This window comes from Aedes albopictus, chromosome 3 (assembly GCF_035046485.1).
Source record: "Aedes albopictus strain Foshan chromosome 3, AalbF5, whole genome shotgun sequence".
Taxonomy (NCBI): Eukaryota; Metazoa; Arthropoda; class Insecta; order Diptera; family Culicidae; genus Aedes; species Aedes albopictus.
This window is the reverse complement of record NC_085138.1, coordinates 201,147,569-201,174,571: the sequence shown is the minus strand read 5'-3', so window position 1 is coordinate 201,174,571 and position 27,003 is coordinate 201,147,569. Positions and strand designations below refer to the sequence as shown.

The window sequence follows — 27,003 nt, the reverse complement described above, 5'->3', positions numbered from 1 at the left end:
AATAAGCTTCACTGAAAAACAAACCTCATAATCCAGCATTCAGTAGATATTCAGTAGATCTATTCCTGTAGTTACAGAAATGATTATCTTTTATTATTCCAATATGTTGTGCTTTTGATATACTGTACGTTATTCTCCTCAATAATAGTTTCAATACTTCTTTAACTGATCAAAATTTGTCTCTTCCTGTAAGGAAATTATTGTGCAGAATTTGTTTTTGAGCGTACTGCTGTACCTTGTTCTCTAACTTGTTCCACAGTTCTTGGCAAGATGGCACTATATCCAGTGTTAGGCAATCATAAGTCAAAATGCCCCTCCTGACCACACCCGATACCTTTTATATTCAAAGACTTCAGAAGTGATTGCTCAAGAACTCACTGTACTTGAATCGCATAAACATTTAGTGGCATTCAATAGGCTATAAAGCGCTTTTTACTCGAATTCCTGAGACTTCTAGTTAGACCGAAAAGTTTCATTTTTTATTATTCGATTTTTTTTATCCAATTCAACTAGTTATTTGACTAGCATGATACTTAACAGGTTAGTGGTTAGCAACTGCTCTGAATATGTCGTCTAGCTTAAACGAATGCTTTAACTGTCATTTTGACTTCCTATCTTGCAAACTACCAAGACAGTTTAATTGTTCTCACACATTGATGTTAATTTTCAAGTTACATTTTTAGTCTTGTAAGAGAGGACAAAGCATTAGTTAAATCATGTCTTCATGTTAATTTGGTTTCAAGAGCCAACCCTTTTTGCGTCTCGTAGACTTATTATAATTTACTGAGCAATGATAACTTCAATATATATCACCTGAAATGGGTCCACAACAATCTCAGTATCTGCTCAGTTATATTCGCATTTGGAACATATCCACTTATCCGCGAGCGGTAATGGCGGCGGCGGGCAAAAATAACCGATTCGAATTTTGACGTTTCGTGGGGATCGCAATCGGTTAGCGCCATCAAACAGAGGGTGCAGGGGTGAGGAGGAGTATGAAACTGTTTTGACTTTCCCCCAAGAAACGTCAAAATCCGAACCGGTTGGACATGCCCGCCGTCGCCATTGCCGCTCGCGGATAAGTGGATTCAAATACTATTCGTTCCTGTTTTTCTAGTCACGCTCAGCTTAAAGTTAAGTTTGGTCTTTCGCCTTCTCAGCTGCCACTTAATTGGTGTGAAATTTCATTTTTGATGGTTCAATTCAACTAGAACGATTCCTGGCAGAAACTTTCTACGGTGACTGCCATTTGAACTGTCATTTCTTCACAACTGCGTACTGCGATCGAAGAAAAAACGGTTTCTTGAGCGATTCAGCCAAGGAATTTCCCATGCATCAAGATAGGCCGAGAAATTCCTTCTGATCTGAAAACAGCCCTTCAATCTGTGTTGGCTGGCAGCCTGTTTCTTACGAAATTTACGACACTGTTGCGTTTTTAGTACTTTAATTTTTAATAACACAATTCGCCTTATACGGCTCTACAAAGAATCGACTATATCTGTCTTGCAGGTCTTACCGCCTTCAACAGCATTTCCACCTTCAACGGCTTTTTCCGCCTTCAACGGCTTTTCACTCTCCGACGGATCTTTCCGCCATCGACAGTTTTTCGCCTTTGACGGCTCTTGTGCCTATAACATTTTTCCTGCTATCGAAAAGTCTTTCCGCCTTCAACGGCTTTTCTATCTGTGATCCTTTCCGCCTTTTACGGCTATTTCAAGAATGTCGCCTTCATTAGCTTTTATCGCCTTCATTGGCTTTCATCGCCTTCACTGGCTTTTAACAGCAACGGCAAAATTTGATTTCAAAATATTGTTTCACCTCTACGCCTTCCTCGGCCATCCGGTCAACAAATCAATACTTCATTCATCATTCAGCATTTAAGTCTAGATTTAGGACAACAACCCCATTCAACGAGTATCAATATCACAATCAACAAAACTTATATTTTCTTCACAGTTATTTATTTCTATATCTGACAATAGTGATTGTCATCGATTTGAACTAAACAATACCGATCACCATCAAAATCTCTCACAGGTTGATCATTGACATTAGTCGAAGGTATAAATAGATTGTTTGATTCATATTGAACAGTTAGTACACAATATTTACCTTTTTGATTCCAATGTTGCAATTCAATCACAAGTCATCACCTGGAGGTCATCACCACTCTGCATGCACTACACACACCACTCATCTCTTTCTTTTTCCAAGGACAACACTTCCCGAACCGAAATTAAACTAATTTCACATGCACTGTTCACCGTTCTCGTCGCAATGTGAGAATCTTTCTCTGTAATGATTATTTAACAACTGTATTCATTATTTGTATACACTTTATTACCGATACTTCAATATTACATACAATGATTCACACTCCAGACAACAATAACAATATCTCCACATATGACAGATATGTACTGAATGTAAACATACACGCTAAACGTAATAGAGTAATACAATAATTTATTATGTGCATACCACAAGGTACCACACTCATATTACCCCGACGGTTCAAAATCAACGCAAAAACAAAACTTTTTTTGGTATATAAACACGATTAAACTATGATATTTTTATGCAACTAGTGTAGTCAAGAGTGTTGTATTATCAGAATCATTCTGGCTATACGGTATGCGAGATATTCAGCGTTGTTTTCTGCATCTTTAATCGACTTTTGCTTAGGGTGGCCAAACCCCGATTAACCCTACCTGTAGATAGACACTATGTACAAGGAGAAACTAAAAAAGTCAAATTTGAGATGTTTTTTAAGACACGGACATCGTCTTCAGCGTGCAAACAGATACTGTACAGACTGAACGAAACTTAATACTAGACAACGGACACGACACACCTCGCGACACACATTACGAGCACCGAGGAACAAACATTTCCTCCATTCGACAGCGAGTTTTCTACGAGTCTGGTTACGAGTGGATTGCGCTAGTGAAGAAAAATTCAATTTTGTGGTTTTAAGTGGCGGAAACAAGAAACTTTTGTGTGTTGAGTGGAAGTGATTAATTTGAGGAACCGAAATATAAAAGAAAAACAGTTGTTGGGCGGATTATGAGTGCGGAAAACGGTGCCCCATTCGGGGCACCAGAGCTGGAAGGAATGGATATAGGAAAGGAAAATGGCGGAGATAAAGTGATCATGGACAATGTTCAAGATGGCGGACGCAACACCGGAGCCGTCGCGAGCGGTACAGATAGGAGAGAGAGGAGCACAAAAACATTCGTGAACTACAAGTACCAAGGCAACGACGAAGGACCATATCGTGTGGTAGTACAGCGAGACGTTGTGGAAAACAGCCGATTTTCTGGAATCAACAAGATTAACGTTGGAATGATTCTGAAACAAAACGGTTTCAGCAAGTCTGTTATCGACATCAAAAAAACGGGAAGGAACAAGGTAATGGTGTACATGTTGGACATGAACGAAGCAAACCGATTGACTACCTGCAAAAATTTGGACCTGAAGCATTACCGAGCATACATCCCGAAATATCTCGTCATGATCAAGGGAGTCATCAATGGAATTCCGGAAAACCTGTCGGAACAGGAGCTGGTGGAGAGTATTGACTGCGGAACCAAGGTGGAAGAAGTGTTTCGCATGATGAGATCAAAGGACGGAAAGCGAGTACCATCAAGTAACATCGGAGTCGTGTTCAGAGGAAACAAACTACCAGGCCAAGTGAAACTATTCAGCGTAAGTGTTACAGTAAAACCCTACATCACGAAAACGGTTATGTGCCAACAATGTCTGCGATACGGTCACATTGCCATCAACTGCAAAGGAAGAGCACGATGCGAAAATTGCGGAGATAGTCATGACGAGCAGCATTGCAATCAAGAAACGAAATGCGCAAACTGCAACGGTAAACATCGAGCGACGGAAGCCAACTGTCCAGCGAGAGAACAACAAACCAAAATCAAGACACTGATGGCGCATAGGAATCTCACCTACTTCGAGGCAAGACAGGAGGTAATCGTGCCAACACGAAACAGCTACAGTATTCTGGAACACGCAGAGGAGTTTATGACCATCCAAGAAAGCTATGCACAAGCTGTGAGCAAGAAGAGCCCAGGCAACTCGGGGGTGAGCACACGACCGAAGCAGAGCAGAAGAACGGTAAAAGGTAAGCAGAAAATCCAATCAGAAGCAGAAGAGGAGTACGATGCTGAAGAAGCGCCCGCCAGGAAAAGGAAGGTGGCCGAAAGAGCAATGCATGAGCGAAAACCGGAACCAATATCGATGGAACAACACCTGGAGCTGCGGAAAAAGTGGGAGGAGAAGCTCAGAGAAATGGCAGAACAACGCGAAGCATACAAACAGATGGCCAACGACACGTTCAAGAACCTGTCAACAGCAGTAAAACGAAACGACGAATCGAGCTACACTTTGATTGTTGAAGCAGTACGGGCACTGGCACAATCTCTTGGATACCTGCAGGGAACAGGACCGGACCCTAGCAGCAGCAGCAGCAACATTCAAGATTCTCCAAAATAACATACAGAGTTTGGGGAAAAACAAAACAGAACTTTCACACGAACTACACTCGAATAAGTATGACGCGGCCATCCTGGCCGAAATATGGGTGAACGACAACAATACAAAGACACTAAGTATAACAGGATACCATAAGATACTAGCTCCAAGACCTACGGAACTTGGAGGAGGAGTAGGAATATATTTGAGAAACGAATATAATTTTCAAAAAATGACGTTAAGTACCACTAACATGTTTGAAGTAGTAGGAATTAAAATAACGAGTCTACAATTGCATCTTATCTCTGTTTATATAAATCCACGAATTACGATCGAAAAACTAAAATCAGGATTATCGAACTTATTGACAGAAACACGAGGAATATCCCAACTATTTATAGGTGGAGACTTTAATGCCCACAATATGGCGTGGGGTAGTGCTAGAAGCAATAACAAAGGAAACATTGTATTTGATGCCTTATTAACTTCAGATCTGTTAATAATTAATAATGGAGAGAAAACATATAGACCTACGAATTTATCACACAGACCGAGTGCTATAGATTTGTCACTATGTAGTACTGCTATTTATACCAATACCGTCTGGAATGTACTAGATCACACCATAGGTGGCTCAGGACATTTAGTCATAAAGGTAGTAATAGGAAATATCCAAGAGAAAAGAGAGAGACAGAAATACAACTACAACAAAATACACGCGGAGATCAAAGAAATCAGTGACGCAGATTTTGACTCAATTAGGGATTTAGAGCAATTAATTAAAACAAAAATTAAGAACAACAAAGTAAGTAATGATTATACACCTAAATATTACTGGAAAGAAGAACTAAATACCTTATATGAAGAAAAAAAGCTAGCTAGGAAAAGATACAACCAATGTTCAACTGTAGATAACCTGTGCGCACTACAAAAGGCAAACGCGAAATTCCTTAGAGAGAAAAAATTACTGATGAGAGAGAAGATGGAAGAGATTACTAAACACATTGATCCAAGGGATACAAAAGGAAACTGGAAGTTAGTAAAAAATTTGAAGAGCAGACACGAAGACAAACCAAACAACAATATCATTCTTACGACCAAGGAGGCGGCCAAGCAGTTTTTGGAAGCCAACTTCGGGATAGTGCCAGTTGCCCTTCAACAAAGTGCTCATTATCAAGCAGAAGAAGCGGAAAACCTCATAACCCTAGATAGCTTAAACAAATTTCTGGAGAGTAAGAAAAAACATTCAGCCCCAGGCACAGATTGTATCACCTACAGTATGCTGAGGCAACTCAGTACGGACGCCAAGTTAAAGATCATAGAGGAACTCAACAATTACTACAGAGCCGGTCACCTACCAGACCACCTTAAAGAAGTGAGACTGATTCCAATTCTCAAGGCAGGTCGAGACCCAGAGGACAACACCGCTTATCGACCCATAGCAATGCTACCAACACTAGCGAAGGCAGTAAATGGGAATGTTTTGACGAGGATTAAAACACACGTGAGCGGGAATCATTTGCTACCTGAGTTATCATTTGGTTTCCAATCGCAAAAATCAACCGAAGACTGTTTGGAGTTTGCCACGAACTTCATAATGGAAGGTAAACGGAAAGGTCAGGTTTGCATAGGAGTATTCTTCGACTTCTCCAATGCATTTAATACGGTAGTAGTGGAAAAGCTAATAGAAATATTGGAAGAGATGAGCTTTCCAGCAGACGTCACGAGATGGGTAGCAAATTTCTTGTATAACCGAAAGTTGATACTGCAAACTGATGAAGGAAGAGTGGAAATGAGCGTCTCGCAAGGATTACCCCAAGGAGATGTCCTTTCTCCAATGTTGTTTAACTTGTATACCGCGAAACTCCACAGCAACATGGACGACGATGTAGTTACTATCCAATTTGCGGACGATTTTTTCAAAATCGTAAGGGGAAGAACACGTGACGAGGCAATAACGAAAGCACAAACAGAAATAAATAACTTTGCAAGCATATGCTCTGGACTTAATTTGCAGTTGAACGAGGCCAAAACAAAAGCCATACTGTTCACAGCGGCAAACGTAGAACTGATGTTGAAGGTTGGCGATGTGGTTATAGAAACGGTTCGCAACTACAAGTATCTGGGAATATACGTGGACAAAAACCTATCCTACGGAACACACATCAGGACCATGAAAGAGAGGATAACAGATCGACAAAACATGCTTAAAATCATTGGAAGCATTAAGAAAGGTGCCACCCCCCGAGTTATGACTATGTTTCATAAAGCGCTCTATGGAAACTACATTCTCTACGGGTCATCTGTATACGGAAGAACACCAAAAACGTATCAAAATATGCTGGAGGTATCAAACAGACAATGCCAACGAATTGCCACAGGATGCACCAAGACAACTCCGACGAACACACTGGCAGCACTAAGTAACGAGAAACCGTTACACTTCACTCGGGAATACCACACCAAAAAAAGGATAATAAAACATATAAAAAGGCAGGATCCCATAGGAGAGCAGTTAATGCAGCTGGCGCGAACAGGAGGAACACCAGAAGATGTTTCGTACACATTCATGGAAAAGATTTTCATGGAGAATGTGGATCAGATGTTGAACGTTTATCACAACCGAAGAAACACCGTAAAAGAAAGAGAAGTTTTGATTGAAACACTAGTGGATGGCATGCAGTTCTCCAAAAACAACCTAGCTCCAAGTACTACAAGACAGATAACAACAAACATGATCCAGAACAAGTATATCTACTGGGAACACATCTATACTGACGCATCGAAGTCAGAAGCAGGATGTGCCATAGGGGCGCTTATCGAAGGAAACGGTACAGAGATTAGCATGAGACTGGAACCTAGACTGGAACACAACTGCTGCATTATGACAGCAGAAATTCTGGCGATTTGGATGGCATCGATCGAAGCACCAACATCACAAAACACAGTTATCTTCACGGACTCGCAATCGGCATGCTGGTATCTAATCAACCAAGCAGGCCAGGAATATGTAGATCAAATATCACAGGAGATTCTAGAAAACATGGTTAGGAAACGGATAACTCTGCAATGGATACCAGCCCATGTAGGAATAAGAGGTAATGAAAGAGCAGATGAGTTGGCAAAAGGTGGTCTAAACAATCCAGCGGTCATTCGTAATAAACTATTGTGGCACGACATCATATGCAACTTGAAAAAAGATCTGCAGCAAACAACGGAAGATTGGTATCGGCGAATAGCACTCGAGGAAGGAAAAGGTCGAAAGTTCTTCGACATAATGGAACATTTTCCAACGAAACCTTGGTACTGGAACAAAAAGCTGAACGGAGAGGACGTAAGACTCCTTAACAGAATTATGTCCGGACACGACTACTCCAATTTTTGGCTGGCGAAGCTAAAAATCCAGGAAAGCGAGGAATGTGACCTTTGTGAAGAGTTAGACACGACAGAACATGCCCTACTACATTGCATCAAATATGGACACATTAGAAATCACTTCGATTGGGAAACGTACCGAAACCTGAAGGAATTGATAGGAGAAATGGAAGAAGACAATTTGAAGCAAATCGTGAAATTCGTTAAAATGGCTAGATTGAAGCCATGAATCACAGACAAACAGACGTATCACTTGAAACAAATTGCGATAAAAATCATCGTCACGAATACATAATCGCCCAATGCTATCCAGGCTGTGTTACGCAAACTACTCAGTAGGTGGCAGTAGTGAGCAAACGTCAAACAGGAGCAAAAACGATGCGAGCGCCGTGATCGAGCGGTTTGCGAACAACAAAATATTTGAACTAACCGTTAAAAAGGGTAACGATGAGAAGTGAGTAGAGTGAGACGTCTGTTTGTCTGTGCATGAATTTTACCACAATCAAAAATACCAGAGGGTAGCTACTGGCGGATATGAGGCACTGTACCTCAAGCCATAAACGGAAAAACCCAACAACAACAACAACAACAACAACAAACATTTCCTCCGAGATGTTTTATCACTCGGAGTGGGAATCGAACTCTCATCCCATGGCAGGGTACGGTTATACTAGGGTTATCATCGGTCCTGATTTATCAGGACATATCCTGATTTTGGACTAATTACGGTCTAAATTTATTAGTAAATCCGATTAGTTTTACTCATTTTCGAGAAATACATGGAATGTCATGATTTTCTCGATTTTCTAGACTGTGTAGATGGGAGCCCTAGGTATACATGGCATGGTGATGCTAACCGCATATCCACGAGGCTCCACAATAGTCTATTTTACGAAACGACAACAGTGATGATATTGTTATTAACACTCACGGGCTTGGGCGCAACCTCCTGTCAAATTTTCATTCATGAAATGAGCGATCAGCTGATCCGAAACGTCTCGTAAAATGGCTCATTGGCGATTAAAAGTTGAGGTTATGTCGTAAAAATTTGTAAGTTTGAATGAGAAATACCAGTTCCCTATCAGTTTAATCATCCATTTTTTTGGTAAATTTACCGCTAAAAAGATTGTTTATACCCGGTTCTTACCACCAAAAAGAAAGATTATCTGGAATGATTCAATCACTAAAATACAAAGTGGGATTTAACAAAATATAACCTCATTTTAGGAGACCATTCAGTAGAGTTCTTCTAAACTCAAATTTGAGTCCTTTTTACCCTTCTTACACCCATAAGAAGGGTATAAATATCGCTCGAAAAACCGACTTTTGATCCGAGGCCCGGAGGGCCGAGTCTCATATACCAATGAACTCAGCTCGACGAACTGAGCAAATGTCTGTATGTGTGTGTGTGTATGTGTGTATGTGTGTGTGTGTGTATGTGCGTTACAAAAAAAAGTCACGCACGTTTCTCAGCCGTCTGTCAACCGATTTGAGTTCTCTTGGAAGCAAATGAAAGCTACTATATCCTAGTAGAACGCTATTGAATTTTTTTTCGATTGGACGTTTGGTTACCGAGATATCTCTCGAAGAGTACTTATGAGTCATACTTCTAAACTTTTTAAGATTTTTCACCAAGTGTATCATAATAAATATTTCGGCCGTTTGTCAATCGATTTAAGTTCTCTTGGCTCCAAATGAAAGCTACAGCATCCTAGTAGATCACCCAGAAATTTAATTTCGATTGGACATTTGGTTACAGGGATATCTTTCGAAGAGTACTTAGGATTTATACAACTAAACTTTTTGAGATTTTTGACCAATTGTATAATAATAAATATCTTAGCCGTCTGTCAACCGATTTCGGTTACCCTGGCGCCAAATGAAAGCTACGACATTCTAGTTGAACCCTATACAATTTCATTAGGATTGGACATTTGATTACCGAGATATCTTTCAAAGAGTACTTGGGAGTAATACAGGTTAACTTTTTGAAAGATTTTGGACCAAGGGTACCATAATAAATATCTCAGCCATCTGTCAACCGATATGGGTTCTCTAAGCACCAAATGAAAGCTACAATATCCTTGTATAAGGCCCTGAAATTTTATTTCGATTGGACCTTTGATTACTGAGATATCTTACGAAGAATATTTCAATAAATTCTTTTTACCCTTCTTACACCCATAAGAAGGGTATAAATATCGCTCGAAAAACCGACTTTTGATCCGAGGCCCGGAGGGCCGAGTCTCATATACCAATGAACTCAGCTCGACGAACTGAGCAAATGTCTGTATGTGTGTGTGTGTGTATGTGTGTATGTGTGTATGTGTGTGTGTGTGTATGTGCGTTACAAAAAAAAGTCACGCACGTTTCTCAGCCGTCTGTCAACCGATTTGAGTTCTCTTGGAAGCAAATGAAAGCTACTATATCCTAGTAGAACGCTATTGAATTTTTTTTCGATTGGACGTTTGGTTACCGAGATATCTCTCGAAGAGTACTTATGAGTCATACTTCTAAACTTTTTAAGATTTTTCACCAAGTGTATCATAATAAATATTTCGGCCGTTTGTCAATCGATTTAAGTTCTCTTGGCTCCAAATGAAAGCTACAGCATCCTAGTAGATCACCCAGAAATTTAATTTCGATTGGACATTTGGTTACAGAGATATCTTTCGAAGAGTACTTAGGATTTATACAACTAAACTTTTTGAGATTTTTGACCAATTGTATAATAATAAATATCTTAGCCGTCTGTCAACCGATTTCGGTTACCCTGGCGCCAAATGAAAGCTACGACATTCTAGTTGAACCCTATACAATTTCATTAGGATTGGACATTTGATTACCGAGATATCTTTCAAAGAGTACTTGGGAGTAATACAGGTTAACTTTTTGTAAGATTTTGGACCAAGGGTACCATAATAAATATCTCAGCCATCTGTCAACCGATATGGGTTCTCTAAGCACCAAATGAAAGCTACAATATCCTTGTATAAGGCCCTGAAATTTTATTTCGATTGGACCTTTGATTACTGAGATATCTTACGAAGAATATTTCAATAAATTCTTTTTTATTAATCTATTCACTTACTTGTTATCTTGGATTAGTTTTTGACCTGTCTAAGGGAAATTATTTTTCAATAAGTAATGCTGACAAAGTGTATTGTTGTTTTCAATAAAACTATAAATAACAAATTACAAATACACAGGAATTTTATGAAAACTAACAATATGTTAAATGAAAGCTTTGAATTTATATATTATGGGAAAAATGCAAGAACCGGACAGCGAAAATAAATAGCTAATGCCAAAACTGATTAACTTAGTAGATATATCATTTTTGTCCTTTTTGCACCATAACCATGAATACCAAGTACTTCGGAGCTAATTTGATCGACTAATTAAGAGATATTAGACAAAGTATATCTCGCTGATTTTCTTATCCATTTGTTAATCGATTCAAGATCTTTTGGCAGTTAACAAAAGATACCGTGAGGTCGCCATTCACCGCTCATTTAACGGCATTTTCGTAAAGTATATGACGTTAAAATTCGACGTTTGCGAATATTGCACTTTAATTTACGTTAACAACTCAACAATTATGTTGTTATTATAGAAAAAATATAAAACGATTGTTAAATATGTTTACAACCGAAAAAATAAAAAATTCAAATGTGTTATCTCTTGGCTCCTATTACCCCTCATGCATCCATTCACCGCTCATAATGGATCCATTCACCGCTCACTGGATTATTTTTTCATGGAATCACAGAAACTATTCATTTATAAAAACAAAAAAACTTTTATTTACCAAAGTATTGATGATTCATGACATTCAGTTCATCCTGTTTTGTCAAAATGGAATTTTTAACGGGTTTTACCTGTTGGATATTTCTTCTGCTGTTTGCCCTGAACAGTTCCCATGTTTTCCTGCAGCGCAGTGTAAGAAATATTTTTTGAGAACGTGATTTCAGGTACACCCATATAAAAGCTTGGTGAAATGATAGTTTTTTGATTCACTTCTGCTACGATACTTTACTAACATTTGATCATTTGACTCAAAGTGAGCGGTGAATGGCGACCTCACGGTACAATATTCCAGAATATGTAAGCATTTTTTTAAAAAAATCACACAAGATTCTAGAAGGTGTCTGGCATTTCTGGTAGTTTAGTCCATGGTCCATGATGCTATTTTGGAAACCAATTCAATAGATGCCAAATCCGCAATATTTTCTAGAACTTTTGGTCCATCACACAAAATAAATATGTTAAATACAAATAATACAACAATAGTTTCAACAAGTGTAAGAAGGGTTCTGTTCACCATAGGTGGATTAATTCGGGTTTATTATTTGAGCTTAATAAACAGTAGCAAAAATATCACGGAAAGTATGTAGGAAAAGCCTTTTTTATGACCAAATATGGTTTCTCAAGGAGCTCTGCATGAAAATGCAATTGCATCAAATACATAAAAGTTACTATCTCTTTGTAATATTTGAGCTTAATAAACAGTAGCAAAAATATCACGGAATGTATGTAGGAAAAGCCTTTTTACCCTTCTTACACCCATAAGAAGGGTATAAATATCGCTCGAAAAACCGACTTTTGATCCGAGGCCCGGAGGGCCGAGTCTCATATACCAATGAACTCAGCTCGACGAACTGAGCAAATGTCTGTATGTGTGTGTGTGTGTGTGTATGTGTGTATGTGTGTATGTGTGTATGTGCGTTACAAAAAAAAGTCACGCACGTTTCTCAGCCGTCTGTCAACCGATTTGAGTTCTCTTGGAAGCAAATGAAAGCTACTATATCCTAGTAGAACGCTATTGATTTTTTTTTCGATTGGACGTTTGGTTACCTCGATATCTCTCGAAGAGTACTTATGAGTCATACTTCTAAACTTTTTAAGATTTTTCACCAAGTGTATCATAATAAATATTTCGGCCGTTTGTCAATCGATTTAAGTTCTCTTGGCTCCAAATGAAAGCTACAGCATCCTAGTAGATCACCCAGAAATTTAATTTCGATTGGACATTTGGTTACAGAGATATCTTTCGAAGAGTACTTAGGATTTATACAACTAAACTTTTTGAGATTTTTGACCAATTGTATAATAATAAATATCTTAGCCGTCTGTCAACCGATTTCGGTTACCCTGGCGCCAAATGAAAGCTACGACATTCTAGTAGAACCCTATACAATTTCATTAGGATTGGACATTTGATTACCGAGATATCTTTCAAAGAGTACTTGGGAGTAATACAGGTTAACTTTTTGAAAGATTTTGGACCAAGGGTACCATAATAAATATCTCAGCCATCTGTCAACCGATATGGGTTCTCTAAGCACCAAATGAAAGGTACAATATCCTTGTATAAGGCCCTGAAATTTTATTACGATTGGACCTTTGATTACTGAGATATCTTACGAAGAATATTTCAATAAATTCTTTTTTATAAATCTATTCACTTACTTGTTATCTTGGATTAGTTTTTGACCAGTCTAAGGGAAATTTTTTTTCAATAAGTAATGCTGACAAAGTGTATTGTTGTTTTCAATAAAACTATAAATAACAAATTACAAATACACAGGAATTTTATGAAAACTAACAATATGTTAAATGAAAGCTTTGAATTTATATATTGTGGGAAAAATGCAAGAACCGGACAGCGAAAATAAATAGCTAATGCCAAAACTGATTAACTTAGTAGATATATCATTTTTGTCCTTTTTGCACCATAACCATGAATACCAAGTACTTCGGAGCTAATTTGATCGACTAATTAAGAGATATTAGACAAAGTATATCTCGCTGATTTTCTTATCCATTTGTTAATCGATTCAAGATCTTTTGGCAGTTAACAAAAGATACCGTGAGGTCGCCATTCACCGCTCATTTAACGGCATTTTCGTAAAGTATATGACGTTAAAATTCGACGTTTGCGAATATTGCACTTTAATTTACGTTAACAACTCAACAATTATGTTGTTATTATAGAAAAAATATAAAACGATTGTTAAATATGTTTACAACCGAAAAAATAAAAAATTCAAATGTGTTTTCTCTTGGCTCCTATTACCCCTCATGCATCCATTCACCGCTCATAATGGATCCATTCACCGCTCACTGGATTATTTTTTCATGGAATCACAGAAACTATTCATTTATAAAAACAAAACAACTTTTATTTACCAAAGTATTGATGATTCATGACATTCAGTTCATCCTGTTTTGTCAAAATGGAATTTTTAACGGGTTTTACCTGTTGGATATTTCTTCTGCTGTTTGCCCTGAACAGTTCCCATGTTTTCCTGCAGCGCAGTGTAAGAAATATTTTTTGAGAACGTGATTTCAGGTACACCCATATAAAAGCTTGGTGAAATGATAGTTTTTTGATTCACTTTTGCTACGATACTTTACTAACATTTGATCATTTGACTCAAAGTGAGCGGTGAATGGCGACCTCACGGTACAATATTCCAGAATATGTAAGCATTTTTTTAAAAAAATCACACAAGATTCTAGAAGGTGTCTGGCATTTCTGGTAGTTTAGTCCATGGTCCATGATGCTATTTTGGAAACCAATTCAATAGATGCCAAATCCACAATATTTTCTAGAACTTTTGGTCCATCACACAAAATAAATATGTTAAATACAAATAATACAACAATAGTTTCAATAAGTGTAAGAAGGGTTCTGTTCACCAAAGGTGGATTAATTCGGGTTTTTATTTATATTATTTCATGTGATTTTTCAATTAAAAAAGTAGTCAACGTTCGACTTTCTTCGTCGGTATAACAATTTTAACAATGATATCACAGACAAACAGACGTCTCACTCTACTCACTTCTCATCGTTACCCTTTTTAACGGTTAGTTCAAATATTTTGTTGTTCGCAAACCGCTCGATCACGGCGCTCGCATCGTTTTTGCTCCTGTTTGACGTTTGCTCACTACTGCCACCTACTGAGTAGTTTGCGTAACACAGCCTGGATAGCATTGGGCGATTATGTATTCGTGACGATGATTTTTATCGCAATTTGTTTCAAGTGATACGTCTGTTTGTCTGTGTTCGAAGTATTACGTCTGTTTGTCTGTGCCAAGTTATTCCAAAACTAATTGCACTAAATTTTTCAAAACGACGTATAATACACGCAAATCCTATGTTGATACGTCGTTTTGAATAAGTATCTGAGTAATGTAGAAAATCATGGAATAAAACAAAATAGAAATGAAAAAGACGAAGAATTGTAAACATGTTTACATCTGAATATCACCTGTCAAGCAATATCACTTACCAGCCAGTGTGAACGATTATGTTACTCGCGAATATCACGTACCGCATAACATGTTATTCAATCGTAGTCTGAACAAGGCTACATCCCTGATTTTCAAATGCACGAATTATATCGAGTTTCGCCGTTATCGCAGTACTGTCTGGAACTCAAATAAACTTTTCCACATGGGTTTCTCTTGACAGCAAAGCAGAGTGGCACTCATGCCCACCCCACCCGCACGTGCTACTGTTTGTAAACAAACGATAGCGATTATCAAAAGGTGGTTCGATTCTCGTGTATGCGCATAATTTTGTGGGTTTTTGGTTGAAAAACTTGGATTTTATCTTATTTGGTGCTATCAATCAAGTAGCACAGTTAATTGCAGTTATGGGAAAACGACGATTTAACGAAAAAGGTCGCCAGCAGGTCGAAACAGTCATAGATGATACCAGCACAAAACAGGTAATGAGATTTTGTGTCATGTGCTTGCAATAATTAATATGCACCATCTGTTATTCGATCCAAACTATAGATAAAATTAGACTTCGACGCCTCGGGAGATGATGGATACGGTGGGCCGGACAATGCCAACATGTTGGTTCTGCCGTCGAAAAAACGGCCGACCAAAATTAAACAGGATAAAGCCACTGTGACGAAGATACTGTCCAAGAAGCAGCGGAAGCGATTGGAGAAGATTGTCGATCAGAAACGCAAGAAGGAAAACCGTTCGTCGTTGATCAGTGCACTAGCTGAAGTGCAAGCCTCGTCGGAAGATTTGAAAAGCTACACAAAATTGAGTGCCGTTCAGACGAAGGGGTTGAAACAGTTGTTCCGGGAGCAGAAGCATGGTGTAGTCGTTGAGCAATCCAAGGAAGTTGTGGATTCAGAGAGTGGTAGTAAGAAGCTGAAGAGTTTAGTTGGGATGCGGAAGCAACGACTGGCGTTGTTACGAGCACAGAAAGGAAGTAAAGATAGTGATGATGAGGGTATGGAAGCTGAAAAAGATTTGAACACTATCGGGCTAGAGGATGAGAGTTCATCGTCCGAGGAAGAGTCTGATTTAGAAGTCGACGAAGAAGTTCCAATGAATGAGGAAGCACAGGAGTGCGAGGATGCAGAGGAAAGGGAAGTTTCTATTGCTGAATCTGTGCCGCCTCCAACTACCGAAACTCCGATGAAGACTGAAACTTCAACAGAATCGGTCCAAACCAAGGCGAAACTCAAGGAAACAATCGTAGACCGGAAGCCGGCAACCTACGTTCACGTTGAACGTGATCCAAAGACACAAGCAGCGCGTTTGAAGCTTCCCATCCTGGCCGAGGAGCAAATCATCATGGAAACGATTAGTGAAAACTCAATTGTAATCTTGGCCGGAGAGACTGGAAGTGGCAAAACTACCCAGGTGCCTCAGTTCCTGTACGAAGCAGGCTATGCAAATCCAGACCGGGGCCTAATTGCTATAACCGAACCTCGGCGTGTCGCTGCTATCTCCATGTCTAAGAGAGTGGCCACAGAAATGAACCTTCCGACGGATGTGGTTTCCTATCTGATTCGGTTCGAAGGCAATGTATCCGATCGCACCAGGATCAAATTCGTGACGGATGGCGTCCTACTTAAAGAGATCGAAAATGATTTCCTTTTGTCGCATTACTCGGTAATAATCCTTGACGAAGCGCACGAACGAAGCGTCTACACGGACATTCTAGTCGGGCTACTTTCCCGGATTGTGATCCTCCGTGTCAAGAAAAACAAACCCCTGAAACTGATCATCATGTCCGCCACGATGCGAGTAAAAGACTTCACCGAAAACCGCACTCTCTTCGGCAAAATCCCTCCGGTTATCAACGTGGAATCTCGCCAGTTTCCGGTAACTGTCCACTTTAGCAAAAAGACACCGGTGGACTACGTCCGGGAAGCCTACTTGAAAACGGTAAAAATACACACCAAACTGCCTGAGGGAGGAATGCTCGTGTTTCTCACCGGCCAAAAAGAGGTCAACTATGTGGTTCGAAAGCTACGTAAGGCGTTTCCTTTCAAAGGGGAAACCAATCGGGCGGTGCCGAAGGTAAAAAACTCCGATGAATCGTCGCCCGTCGCCGGCGAAGCTTCCGATGATGACGAAGAACAACTGAAACAGATGGTCAATCCGAAGAAGGCTGCCAAGCTGGAGAAGAAGAAAAAGAAGGTAAGCTGTTAACGTACTACACCAGGGGACTGTTCTAGATCATCCAAACTATTTTTCAGTTTTCAAAGGATCTATAGTGGCTAGAATTCCTTTTATTTTGGTTGTAGAGTAATATGTGGCACAATCAACACTAAAAGCTAAATGAAGTTCATATTTGGGGCCAATATAGCCGAGGCGGTAAACGCACGGGTATTCAGCATGACCATGCTGAGGGTGACGGGTTCGATTCCCGGTCGGTCCAGGATCTTTTCGTAAAGGAAATTTCCTTGATTTCCTTGGGCATAGAGTATCTTCGTGCCTGCCACACGATATACGCATGCAAAATGGTCAGAGAGAGGAAGCTCTCAGTTAATAACTGTGGAAGTGCTCATAGAACACTAAGCTGAGAAGCAGGCTTTGTCCCAATAAGGACGTTACGCCAATAAAAGTGAGAGAGAGAAGTTCATAGATTATCAACAGATATGGGATACTGTCGAGATATTCAGAAATTGTTCTGCTATTCAGAACGATTGTGCTTTTACCCTGAATGTCAGTTCCCCGATATTGTTTTCCCGAGAAGAATATATGTCCCGTCGGAGGAACAGCACAGGACCGATAGCTCGGTAGGAAGAGATCGCCTTTGTTCACTAAACTACTTAAGGTGATTCGGAACTACGTGTTATTTTTGCTAACGTCCCTCTCTTTCTTACAATTTGCTTTGCTATTTTTTAGATGAGAATACCAATTGCCACTGTCCTGACGGTGGTATAACTTTAGTCGATTGTGCACCGCAAGTGAGCATATGAACTATTAAATTTCTAGTCTATGCAATGTAGGGGAATTTGAGATTTGCATCCTACTAACAATAGAGCAACGGGAATCGATTCGACTAACCGTTCGGCACCCCACATCTCCACTAAACAGTAATGTCATTGTCATTTTGCTGCCAAGGAGAAAACGTTACATAATAGGAGGCAATCAGTGAAGTACTAGATTGAAAGTAGTGAGCTGGATTTTTGTATGGCGAGATGATCAATTCTCCATTTCTGCAATGAAATGGTGCACACAGCGTGGGTTATATGATTTATTGACTAATTTGATGCTGTTTGAGCAAAAGTTTGGATAACTGTGTTGTTGAAGTTGCAGGAAAAAATAATACAACAACACAGTTATTCAAACTTATGCTCAAATAGCATCAAATTAGCCAATAAATCATATAACCTACGCTGTTTGCACCATTTCATTGCTGAAATGAAGAATTGATCATCTCACCATACAAAAATCCAGCTCACTACTTTCAATCTAGTACTTCACTGATTGCCTCCTATTAATGTTCAACACCGCTACTATCCTTGCAAACGGCGTGAGAACATTTCTGTCATGACACATCTTTCCGGAAAAAAAGGCTGTCTAGTCGAGACATCGAGTGACTAGTGTTCCGTTCAACTAAGCGGACTGAAAGACAAAGCGGACTCACTAACTAAAAGACGAGGGATAAGACGTAACTATGAGAATAGAATACAACCGGTCGACTTCGTTGTCAGAATACTTCTACTTTATTCAAATGCTTAATCAGCCTAGCAATCTACATTTCTCATGCTTTTACTCTTTACTTCGAAAGAGAGAACTCATCGATTGCTCTCTTTAATATTCGAAAGTGGGATTTTCCATTTTGCCACCACAACTAGAAGATACGTGACGGAACTTCTTGTATTGTTGATAGATTTTGATTTTCTTAGCATGAAGCGTTTCCTGAAATGATTTCCAAAAATTTTCTTGGTGCAATATTAATATATATAAATATAAAAATTCGAATCACTTTTAACAATATTTTGTTCTCGGTTTTCGGCTCAGCTCTTCATGTATCCTACACTACATACAAAATGACAAGATTATAGGTTCTAAATTGTAAACCTTTAAAATTTCAGGTCAAACAGCAGCAAGCAGAAACGGTACGCGTAGACCTGCCGAAGATAAATCTGGACAACTACCAGCTCCCTTGGGATGACGCCGAAGCGGATCAACGAGAGGACGATGAAGACGCTGAGCTCAATGACAACAGCGACGGCGAAATGACCGACTTGGAATCTGATTTCGACGAGGACTTGAACACCTCGGAACTGAACAAAAGTCAACCATTGTGGGTGCTGCCCCTGTACTCCATACTATCATCAGAAAAGCAGCAAAAGGTTTTCGAGGAACCTCCAGAGGGAACGCGTCTCTGTGTCGTGGCAACAAACGTAGCTGAGACTTCCCTTACCATTCCTGGGATCAAGTACGTGGTGGACTGCGGAAGACAAAAGACCAAACTATACGATAAGGTGACCGGGGTGACAGCCTTTGTGGTAACGTACATAAGCAAGGCGTCGGCCAACCAGCGAGCTGGCCGAGCTGGTAGAGTAGCTCCCGGTCACTGCTATCGACTGTATTCTAGTGCCGTGTTCAACGATGAATTCGTAGAATTCTCACAGCCGGAGATTCAGAAGAAACCAGTGGATGATTTGATGCTACAGATGAAGTGCATGGGAATCGATAAGGTTGTCAATTTCCCATTCCCGTCTCCACCGGATCGTACCCAATTGGAAGTGGCTGAGAAGCGATTGATCATGATGGACGCTCTGCAGGAGAGTATCGTGAATAATAAGAACAAGTCACAGACTCTTAGTCGGATAACTAAGCTCGGCCGAACAATTGCCGCGTTTCCCGTTGCACCACGGTTTGGTAAAATGTTGGCTCTCAGTCATCAGCATGGTCTCCTTCCGTACGCGATATGTATGGTGGCTGCCCTGTCGGTGCAGGAGATATTCCAGGAAGTGTCCTTATCAGAGGATTCGACCGTTCATCAAAAGTGGCGAACGAAGAGGAAAGCCTGGGCTGGAACTGGACATTCCCTTTTGCTCGGGGATCCTATGATTCTGCTTAGGGCCGTTGGCGCAGCGGAGTTCGCCAACAGTAAAGGCCGACTTGCGGAGTACTGCGAAGAAAACGGCATCCGATTAAAGGCCGTCAAGGAAATCCGCAAGCTACGGGTACAACTGACGAACGAAGTTAATGCTAACCTCAAGGATCTGAACCTTACAGTTGATCCGGCCATGCCACCTCCCAGTGACACTCAAGCGAAACTGCTACGTCAGCTGATGTTGATCGGTATGGCTGACCAAATTGCTCACAAGATCCCAGAATCAGAAATCAAGCTCAAGGCCGATCGGATCAAGTACAAGCACGGCTACAATCTACCGAACATGGAGGATCCTGTCTTTATGCATTCGAGTTCGGTTCTGCGCAAACGGGATCCAGAATGGGTGTGCTATCAAGAGGCGTACGAAACGGTGGAGGGCGACAAGGCCAAAATGTTTATCCGAGGCATCACGGCCATCGAACCAGAATGGTTGGTTCAGCTGATACCCAAGTACTGCAACATCGTGAAGGTGTTAGATGAACCGGAACCGACGTACCGATTGACAGACGATAGCATCGTTTGCTGGGTGCAGGCTACAATTGGCAAAGCTGGCTGGGAACTTCCGCCGGCGGAGGTTGACATGCCGAGGGATACGTTGCGGTGTCAGTAAGTATAAGTAGCTGCTCATTTTCATATCAAAACCGCGCACACTTGCACACTCACTGAGGAACATGCCATCCCTGCTTGAGCATCGTAGAGTTGCTTCAGCGCCAAGCGTATAGTAGAGCGCCATCTTGTTTTCGAAATGTTCAGTTTTCTTGGACGTTTCGGATGCCATGGTAGCCAACCTTTTTATAATTGGTCGGCGTTAAGTCAGACCGGACCATCTGTTTTTCAACAAATTCGAGAAAATGTCCTGTAAGAACATGGGATGTCAAATGTAGTGTATTTTCGTAGGAAATACTATAGTTCCTCTATGTAACGAAACATCTGCATCAAAATAATGACGAAAAGTTCAGAGTTTTTAAGTTCCTTCGCATATCTATACCTATCCAAAAAATCGCGTAGTCCACTCTGACCGAACGCCGACCAATTGCTGTCTGATTTTTTTTTTTCGAATTTTTTTCTTCCGACGTTCGCTCTTCGTGTCCAGCCTACTCAAACCTCTCATATTTAATTTGTTTCACAATATTGTAGAGTATATAAACACTATTGATGTACCCTGCGGTAATTAGATTTGTATTATATTTGTCATTTGCATGTCTATTGTCTATGACGCTTTGGTTCAAGCTTTGGTCGTCTATTTGTCTATGGAAATGTCATTATTGAGAAGCTCAAAATAAACAATAATAGTAGAAGTGTAACCACATCGGAAAGCTCGGAACACATCGGAGTGACTAACAAATCGCTGTTCGTATCTTGAGTGAGGTATGTGGAATTTCTGCAGAATCCGAAACTGCACGTAATCCGGAGCGACTCGACAATTTGGCGCAGTCGGTAGGATTTATTTGGTACGGTAAGTTTCATTTAAACTGCGGTTCCGGTTTTTGAGAGGGGACTTGAAAGGTGAACGATAATAAATGGATGGTTTGAGTTCTTGATGCTACATGTTCGGTCAGTGATCATTGTTTGTATGCTTGAGAGGATTGTGTACAATGTAGATTATTGATTGCGGGGACGATTTGAAAAATTCCATGTCATCGTGAGGGATGTCGCAAGTTCTAAATTGAAAATCGACCACAATGGAAGCTTAAATGTGAAATCGCAGTGAGGAAAAGACGAAAGAAAAGATGCGAGTCCGGTTGATGACCGAAGCGCACACCGAGGATGAAGTGAAAAAAAGATGCGAGTCCGGTTGACGACCGTAGCGCACAACTGAAGAAGAAATGAAAAGATGCGAGTCCGGCTGAAGACCGTAGCGCACACCGAGAGTGTAACGAAATTGAAAAGATGCGAGACCGGTTGAAGACCGTAGCGCCAAGAATAGAGGGTTTCCATGCGATTGACAGTTTACAGCGTATGCTTCTTAGGAACCCTTGCGGGTTTTGGTCATTTTTGAAGCTTGGATAGCGATTCATGATACAAAGCCCAAGAATTATGCGTTTTTTTATGATTGAAGGGGCACAACGATGTCTGCTTGAGTCGACTGAGGATCTCAAGGTGTTGAAAGTAGGGTTAGAGGTTTAAATATAGTGTTGTCCAAAAGAGGGTTGCGTTTCAAAAATTTCCGAACGTCCAGGTGGAGCTGTCGATTGATTACACCATGCCTCCAAGGAAGTTGGCGTACCTCAGAGTCCCTGTGGCAATGGAGGCTAGGGTCAATCAGGGGCTTCAGGAAGTGCTCGATGCCGATATGATTGAACCAGTTATTGGGCCAAGGGGCTCATGATATGCGGCTATGTATTGATGTGCGATATCCCAATCAAGCGATACAACGTGAGCACTATTCACTTCTAATTTTCGATACTTTGCTTAATAAGCTCAAAGGAGCGGTTGTTTTCCCAAAGCTTGATGGTTCCTCTGCCTACTACCACGTGGAACTACACCCTGAATCGCGAGAGGTAACAAACTTCATGACGAGCGGGGGTCTGATGCATTTCAGGCGCCTAATGTTTGGCATAAATTGCGCGCCAGAGATTTTTCAACGAATAATGAGCGAGATGTTGGCGGGCATTGATGGGGTGATAGTTTGTATCGATGATGTTGTGTGGGGAGCGACTGACCGACCACAATGGATGTTTATAAAAGGCGTTGGCTGTCCTTGAGAGGAATCACACTTTGCTGAACAAGGATGGATGCTTGTTTGAGGTGGAGGAGCTGGAGATACTTGGTTTCAAGATCAGCGGCCATGGTATAAGCCCTGCCGACGACAAAGTGGCAGCAATCAGAAGCTTTAGGGTGCCGCAGACAAGAAGAGAGGTTCGAAGCTTTGCGTCGTTTCGTTAGGGCTGAGGTGGATTTGTTTGGTACTGAGCAGAGGACAGCATTTGACGACCTGCGCAGCGAGCTAGCCGGCACTGTTTACCGTCTGGGATTCTTTGACCCTAATGACCCAACCGAACTGTATGTGGATGCGTCAGCAGTGGGTCTTGGTGCTGTGTTGACGCAGTTGTGTATGTTCCTGGAGCCGACAATATCTCGGACATCTTCTCGAGGCTGTGTCAGCGGACAGAACCACCATTCGATGAGACTTCGCAGCACTATGTTTGTCGGCCGTCACGTTGGATGAGATTAGAAAGAAAGCCAGTAATGATGACGTACTCACAGAGGTTGCGAAGGCTATTGAATCTCAAGTGTGGCCATCACAGATGTTTTCATATCAGGTTTTTCCGAAGGAACTGGGGGTCATAGATGGTCTGATGGTGAGAAATGGCGGAGTCATTTTTCCATCGGGGCTTCAGCAGGGTGTGTTGGATATTGCACATAGGGGCCATGCTGGAGTTGTTTCAATGAGAATATGGCCGTATATGGACCGTTCCGTGGAAAATCGCGTGCAAGAGTGTGCAGACAGAGTGTGCATCAGTAAGCCAATAAGGAAATCCTGAGCCGATGCTACGTAAAGAAATGCCTGATCGTGCGTGGCGGGATTGGGCATTGGATTTTTTTTTCTGCAAAGGAGTGCGTGACACTTTTGGTTATAGTTGATTGCTGCAGCCGATTTTTGACTGTGATTGAGATGAGGACAGCATGTTCGCACAAGAGTGTCGAGGCACTGGGGCGAGTGTTTGCGGAGCACACTTGTCCTGAAGCGGTTCGAACGGATTATGGACCTCCATTTGCCAGCGAGGAGTTTCCGAGCTGCTGTACCAGCGGGAAGCATCCGACTAGTCCGTGTCATCCTTGGTGCCATACCCTACTGGCCCCAAATGAGTGAGTTGGCCGAACGACTGAACCAGTAGATGCTCCGAGCGTTGCGAGTTGTGAGGTCATTGTGGGAGGACTGGAGGAGGGCGCTTGAGGATTGTGTGTATTCTTGCAGCACCGGGGGGTCTCCGATGGAGCTGCTTACTGGAGGACCTGTAAGGGACCTGCCTTCATTAGCACTTCACTGCAGGGGAGGCTGTGCGCCGATAAGCGACAGCGGGCAGATGTAGCAATTGGAGACGCCGTCATGATCAAGGGTTATGAGACGGGAGAATTGGAGCCCAGCTTTCGACTGAAGTGTTCGGTGATTCAGAGAGCCGGAAGGGACGTTGTTGTTCTTGTTGGCAATGGAGTTGGATATCGTCGGCCTGTAGCGCACTTGAGTGGGATGGTCCATTCCGCATGATGCAACGACCGATCCAGATCCTACAGATCGAGCTACGACAGAACCTGCTGTGACAGGTGCAGCTACGGCAGATGCAAAAACAGCTACCGAGAATGAGATGACTCGAAGCCCAATTTCTAAGGAAACGCCACCACCCAAGCGCTCCAGAAGAATTGCAAAAATGCCAGCGCGTTATAACGAATGATTGGGTCAATTTTATTTTTGAACACTATGTCGGTATCAATAAAATTCTTTGTTTTTATGTATATTTCAATCCTCGGACCAGGTGAGGAATGTAGAGTATATAAACACTATTGATGTACCCTGCGGTAATTAGATTTGTATTATATTTGTCATTTGCATGTCTATTGTCTATGACGCTTTGGTTCAAGCTTTGCAAGCTTTGGTCGTCTATTTGTCTATGGAAATGTCATTATTGAGAAGCTCAAAATAAACAATAATAGTAGAAGTGTAACCACATCGGAAAGCTCGGAACACATCGGAGTGACTAACAAATCGCTGTTCGTATCTTGAGTGAGGTATGTGGAATTTCTGCAGAATCCGAAACTGCACGTAATCCGGAGCGACTCGACAAATATGTATCATGGGGTGCCCTAATTTCGCGCGGGTCCAAATTTCGCTCACTGATCATATTTAGACATCATAATCATAATAGTAGTTTACGCAACAAGGTGCAGAATGAAGATTTTTACAGCACTAGTCGTACATTTATCCACCGAGGCTTGCTGAGTTTGATAATTACGACCAGTCCTGTCAAAATCGAGTTAGCGAGCAACGTTTTTTGCAATTTCATAAATTACCCCTTGATGATAGTTTTTAACAAAACTTTTTCATCAAACTACACACTGATGTTCATAGCCATGTTTAAGGAAGTCTGATCATAGCTGGTTATACTGTGCAGTTGTCAAAATTTTTCAAACTTGCATCCAGAAAGCACAAGAAGTTGATCAAAATTGAAAACAGTGCTGTAATGGTTCATTACGCAACGCAAATCAGTGCTGTAATGAACCATTACCGCACTGTTCATTTAGTGTGGGAAAGTAGACCTTTTCCTGGTAGATTTGCGTGAGGTAAAACAGCCTATTACGATGAGAAATTGCAAAAAAAAACAATTGTGCAATTGTCCCAATTTCACTTCAACTATACTAAAGTAAAATTTGGACAATGCAACGATTAGTTCTATGATTATGTTCTCTAAATATTATCAGTGAGCGAAATTAAGACCTGTGCGAAATTAGGGCACCCCACGGTATTCGCTTCTTTGAACACGTAACACAACCAGTAATTCATGCGCCTGAGTCACAAAAAGCTCAAAAACTCCGAAAACTTTGAGGTCTGCCTCGTTAACGTTCATGGCGGGAATCGAACCCGCTGTCTCCAGATTGGCGATCCCGATCCGAAGCCTTATTTACAAGATTAACTGGAGACGGGTCATGATCGTAGAGCTTGTCGTAGAGGGCCGCAAAAAGAATCAACGTCTTATGGTGAAGAAGCCACCTCGAATTTTCAAGAGCACAAATCTGAAGAAGCGTGTGCCGGTTTACACTGAAAATTTGATCGATTGGTTACCAATCAAGCAACTTTTCAGTGCAAACAAACATTCTGTTCCTCAGAATTGTGCTCTTGAAAATTTGAGGTGTGGCTTCGTCATATCTTCACCTTATACGGAGCGAATTTCTTTTCACCTAAGTAGTTTCAACGGAAAATCATGTTTTGACATTATAAAGCTTATTTTTTAAAAGAATTGGCAGCTTTCTCACAAAAAATACAGTAGTAAAACAGAAAAAACTGTCTTATACCACATGGTCATCCTTTCGTCAATTTCCAGATTTTTCACCAAGTTTCTTCTCGCCGGTGCCGTCTACCCTAAGCTGAAGCAGTTTAGAAAATCGCTCCTTTCATCACCGGAATCAGTGCTGAAATCGTTTTCCTCATCGATTCCCCGAATTACGAACTTCGTCCGGACGCTACAGCAAAACGAAGTCTACGATAGGAGCCGCTTGGAGGAACTTTGGAAAGCGGAAAAGAACTGTAAGTTTCAATGAATTTCAAATGTCCTCAATCCTAAATCTAAACTAACGACACTCATTTTGCAGTTCTACTGCCAGAGTATCAGCAATTTCTGCCCGTATCATGTCATTCGGATGTTGAGAAAATGTGGCCACCCCTGGACTGAAAGGTAAGGTTGAATTGTTTACTGTAGATAAATGTTTTTCTACTGATAATCGCGGAACTGCTCTTATTTGATATCACCCTCCAAATGCTTGGACTTGTCGGTCTTGATGATGAAATCGTAGCCCTTATCTCGCTTGTTGGCTACTGCAGCAGTAGTAGGCTTTACCTGACTACTTCTCTTTTTTTCACCCCTGATCGATCCTGACTTGTGGCGGTTGAGTCGATTGAGCAAGCACTCACACAAGTCGCGTCATAACTTATTGCTACCTGCCCTCTGGGACTTCTGGCTGGGTCCGACTTTCGAGCTTTGCTGTCTGTATATTTCAGATATTAACACTCTTTTGGCCTTGTGATT

At 41.1% G+C, this 27,003-nt stretch overlaps 1 protein-coding gene across 1 annotated transcript; it reads left to right on the top strand.

Annotated features, from left to right (window-relative positions):
- The first annotated feature begins 15,387 nt into the window (after nucleotides 1–15,387).
- LOC115261477 (probable ATP-dependent RNA helicase kurz) lies at nucleotides 15,388–26,698 on the top strand. The gene is made up of 5 exons (XM_062858531.1): nucleotides 15,388–15,602; nucleotides 15,673–17,325; nucleotides 19,233–20,869; nucleotides 26,302–26,504; nucleotides 26,570–26,698. The coding sequence occupies exons 1-5, from the start codon at nucleotides 15,528–15,530 to the stop codon at nucleotides 26,647–26,649; spliced, it is 3,648 nt and encodes a 1,215-aa protein (XP_062714515.1). The 5' UTR covers nucleotides 15,388–15,527; the 3' UTR covers nucleotides 26,650–26,698.
- Nucleotides 26,699–27,003: the final 305 nt, after the last annotated feature.

What these genes read in the sequence shown, in the direction of transcription:
- LOC115261477 (XM_062858531.1), top strand. Translation starts at nt 15,528, where the DNA reads ATGGGAAAACGACGATTTAACGAAAAAGGTCGCCAGCAGGTCGAAACA. An exon ending in ATGATACCAGCACAAAACAG is followed by an intron (nt 15,603 to 15,672) that starts GTAATGAGATTT and finishes TCCAAACTATAG; the next exon opens with ATAAAATTAGACTTCGACGC. An exon ending in TGGAGAAGAAGAAAAAGAAG is followed by an intron (nt 17,326 to 19,232) that starts GTAAGCTGTTAA and finishes TTAAAATTTCAG; the next exon opens with GTCAAACAGCAGCAAGCAGA.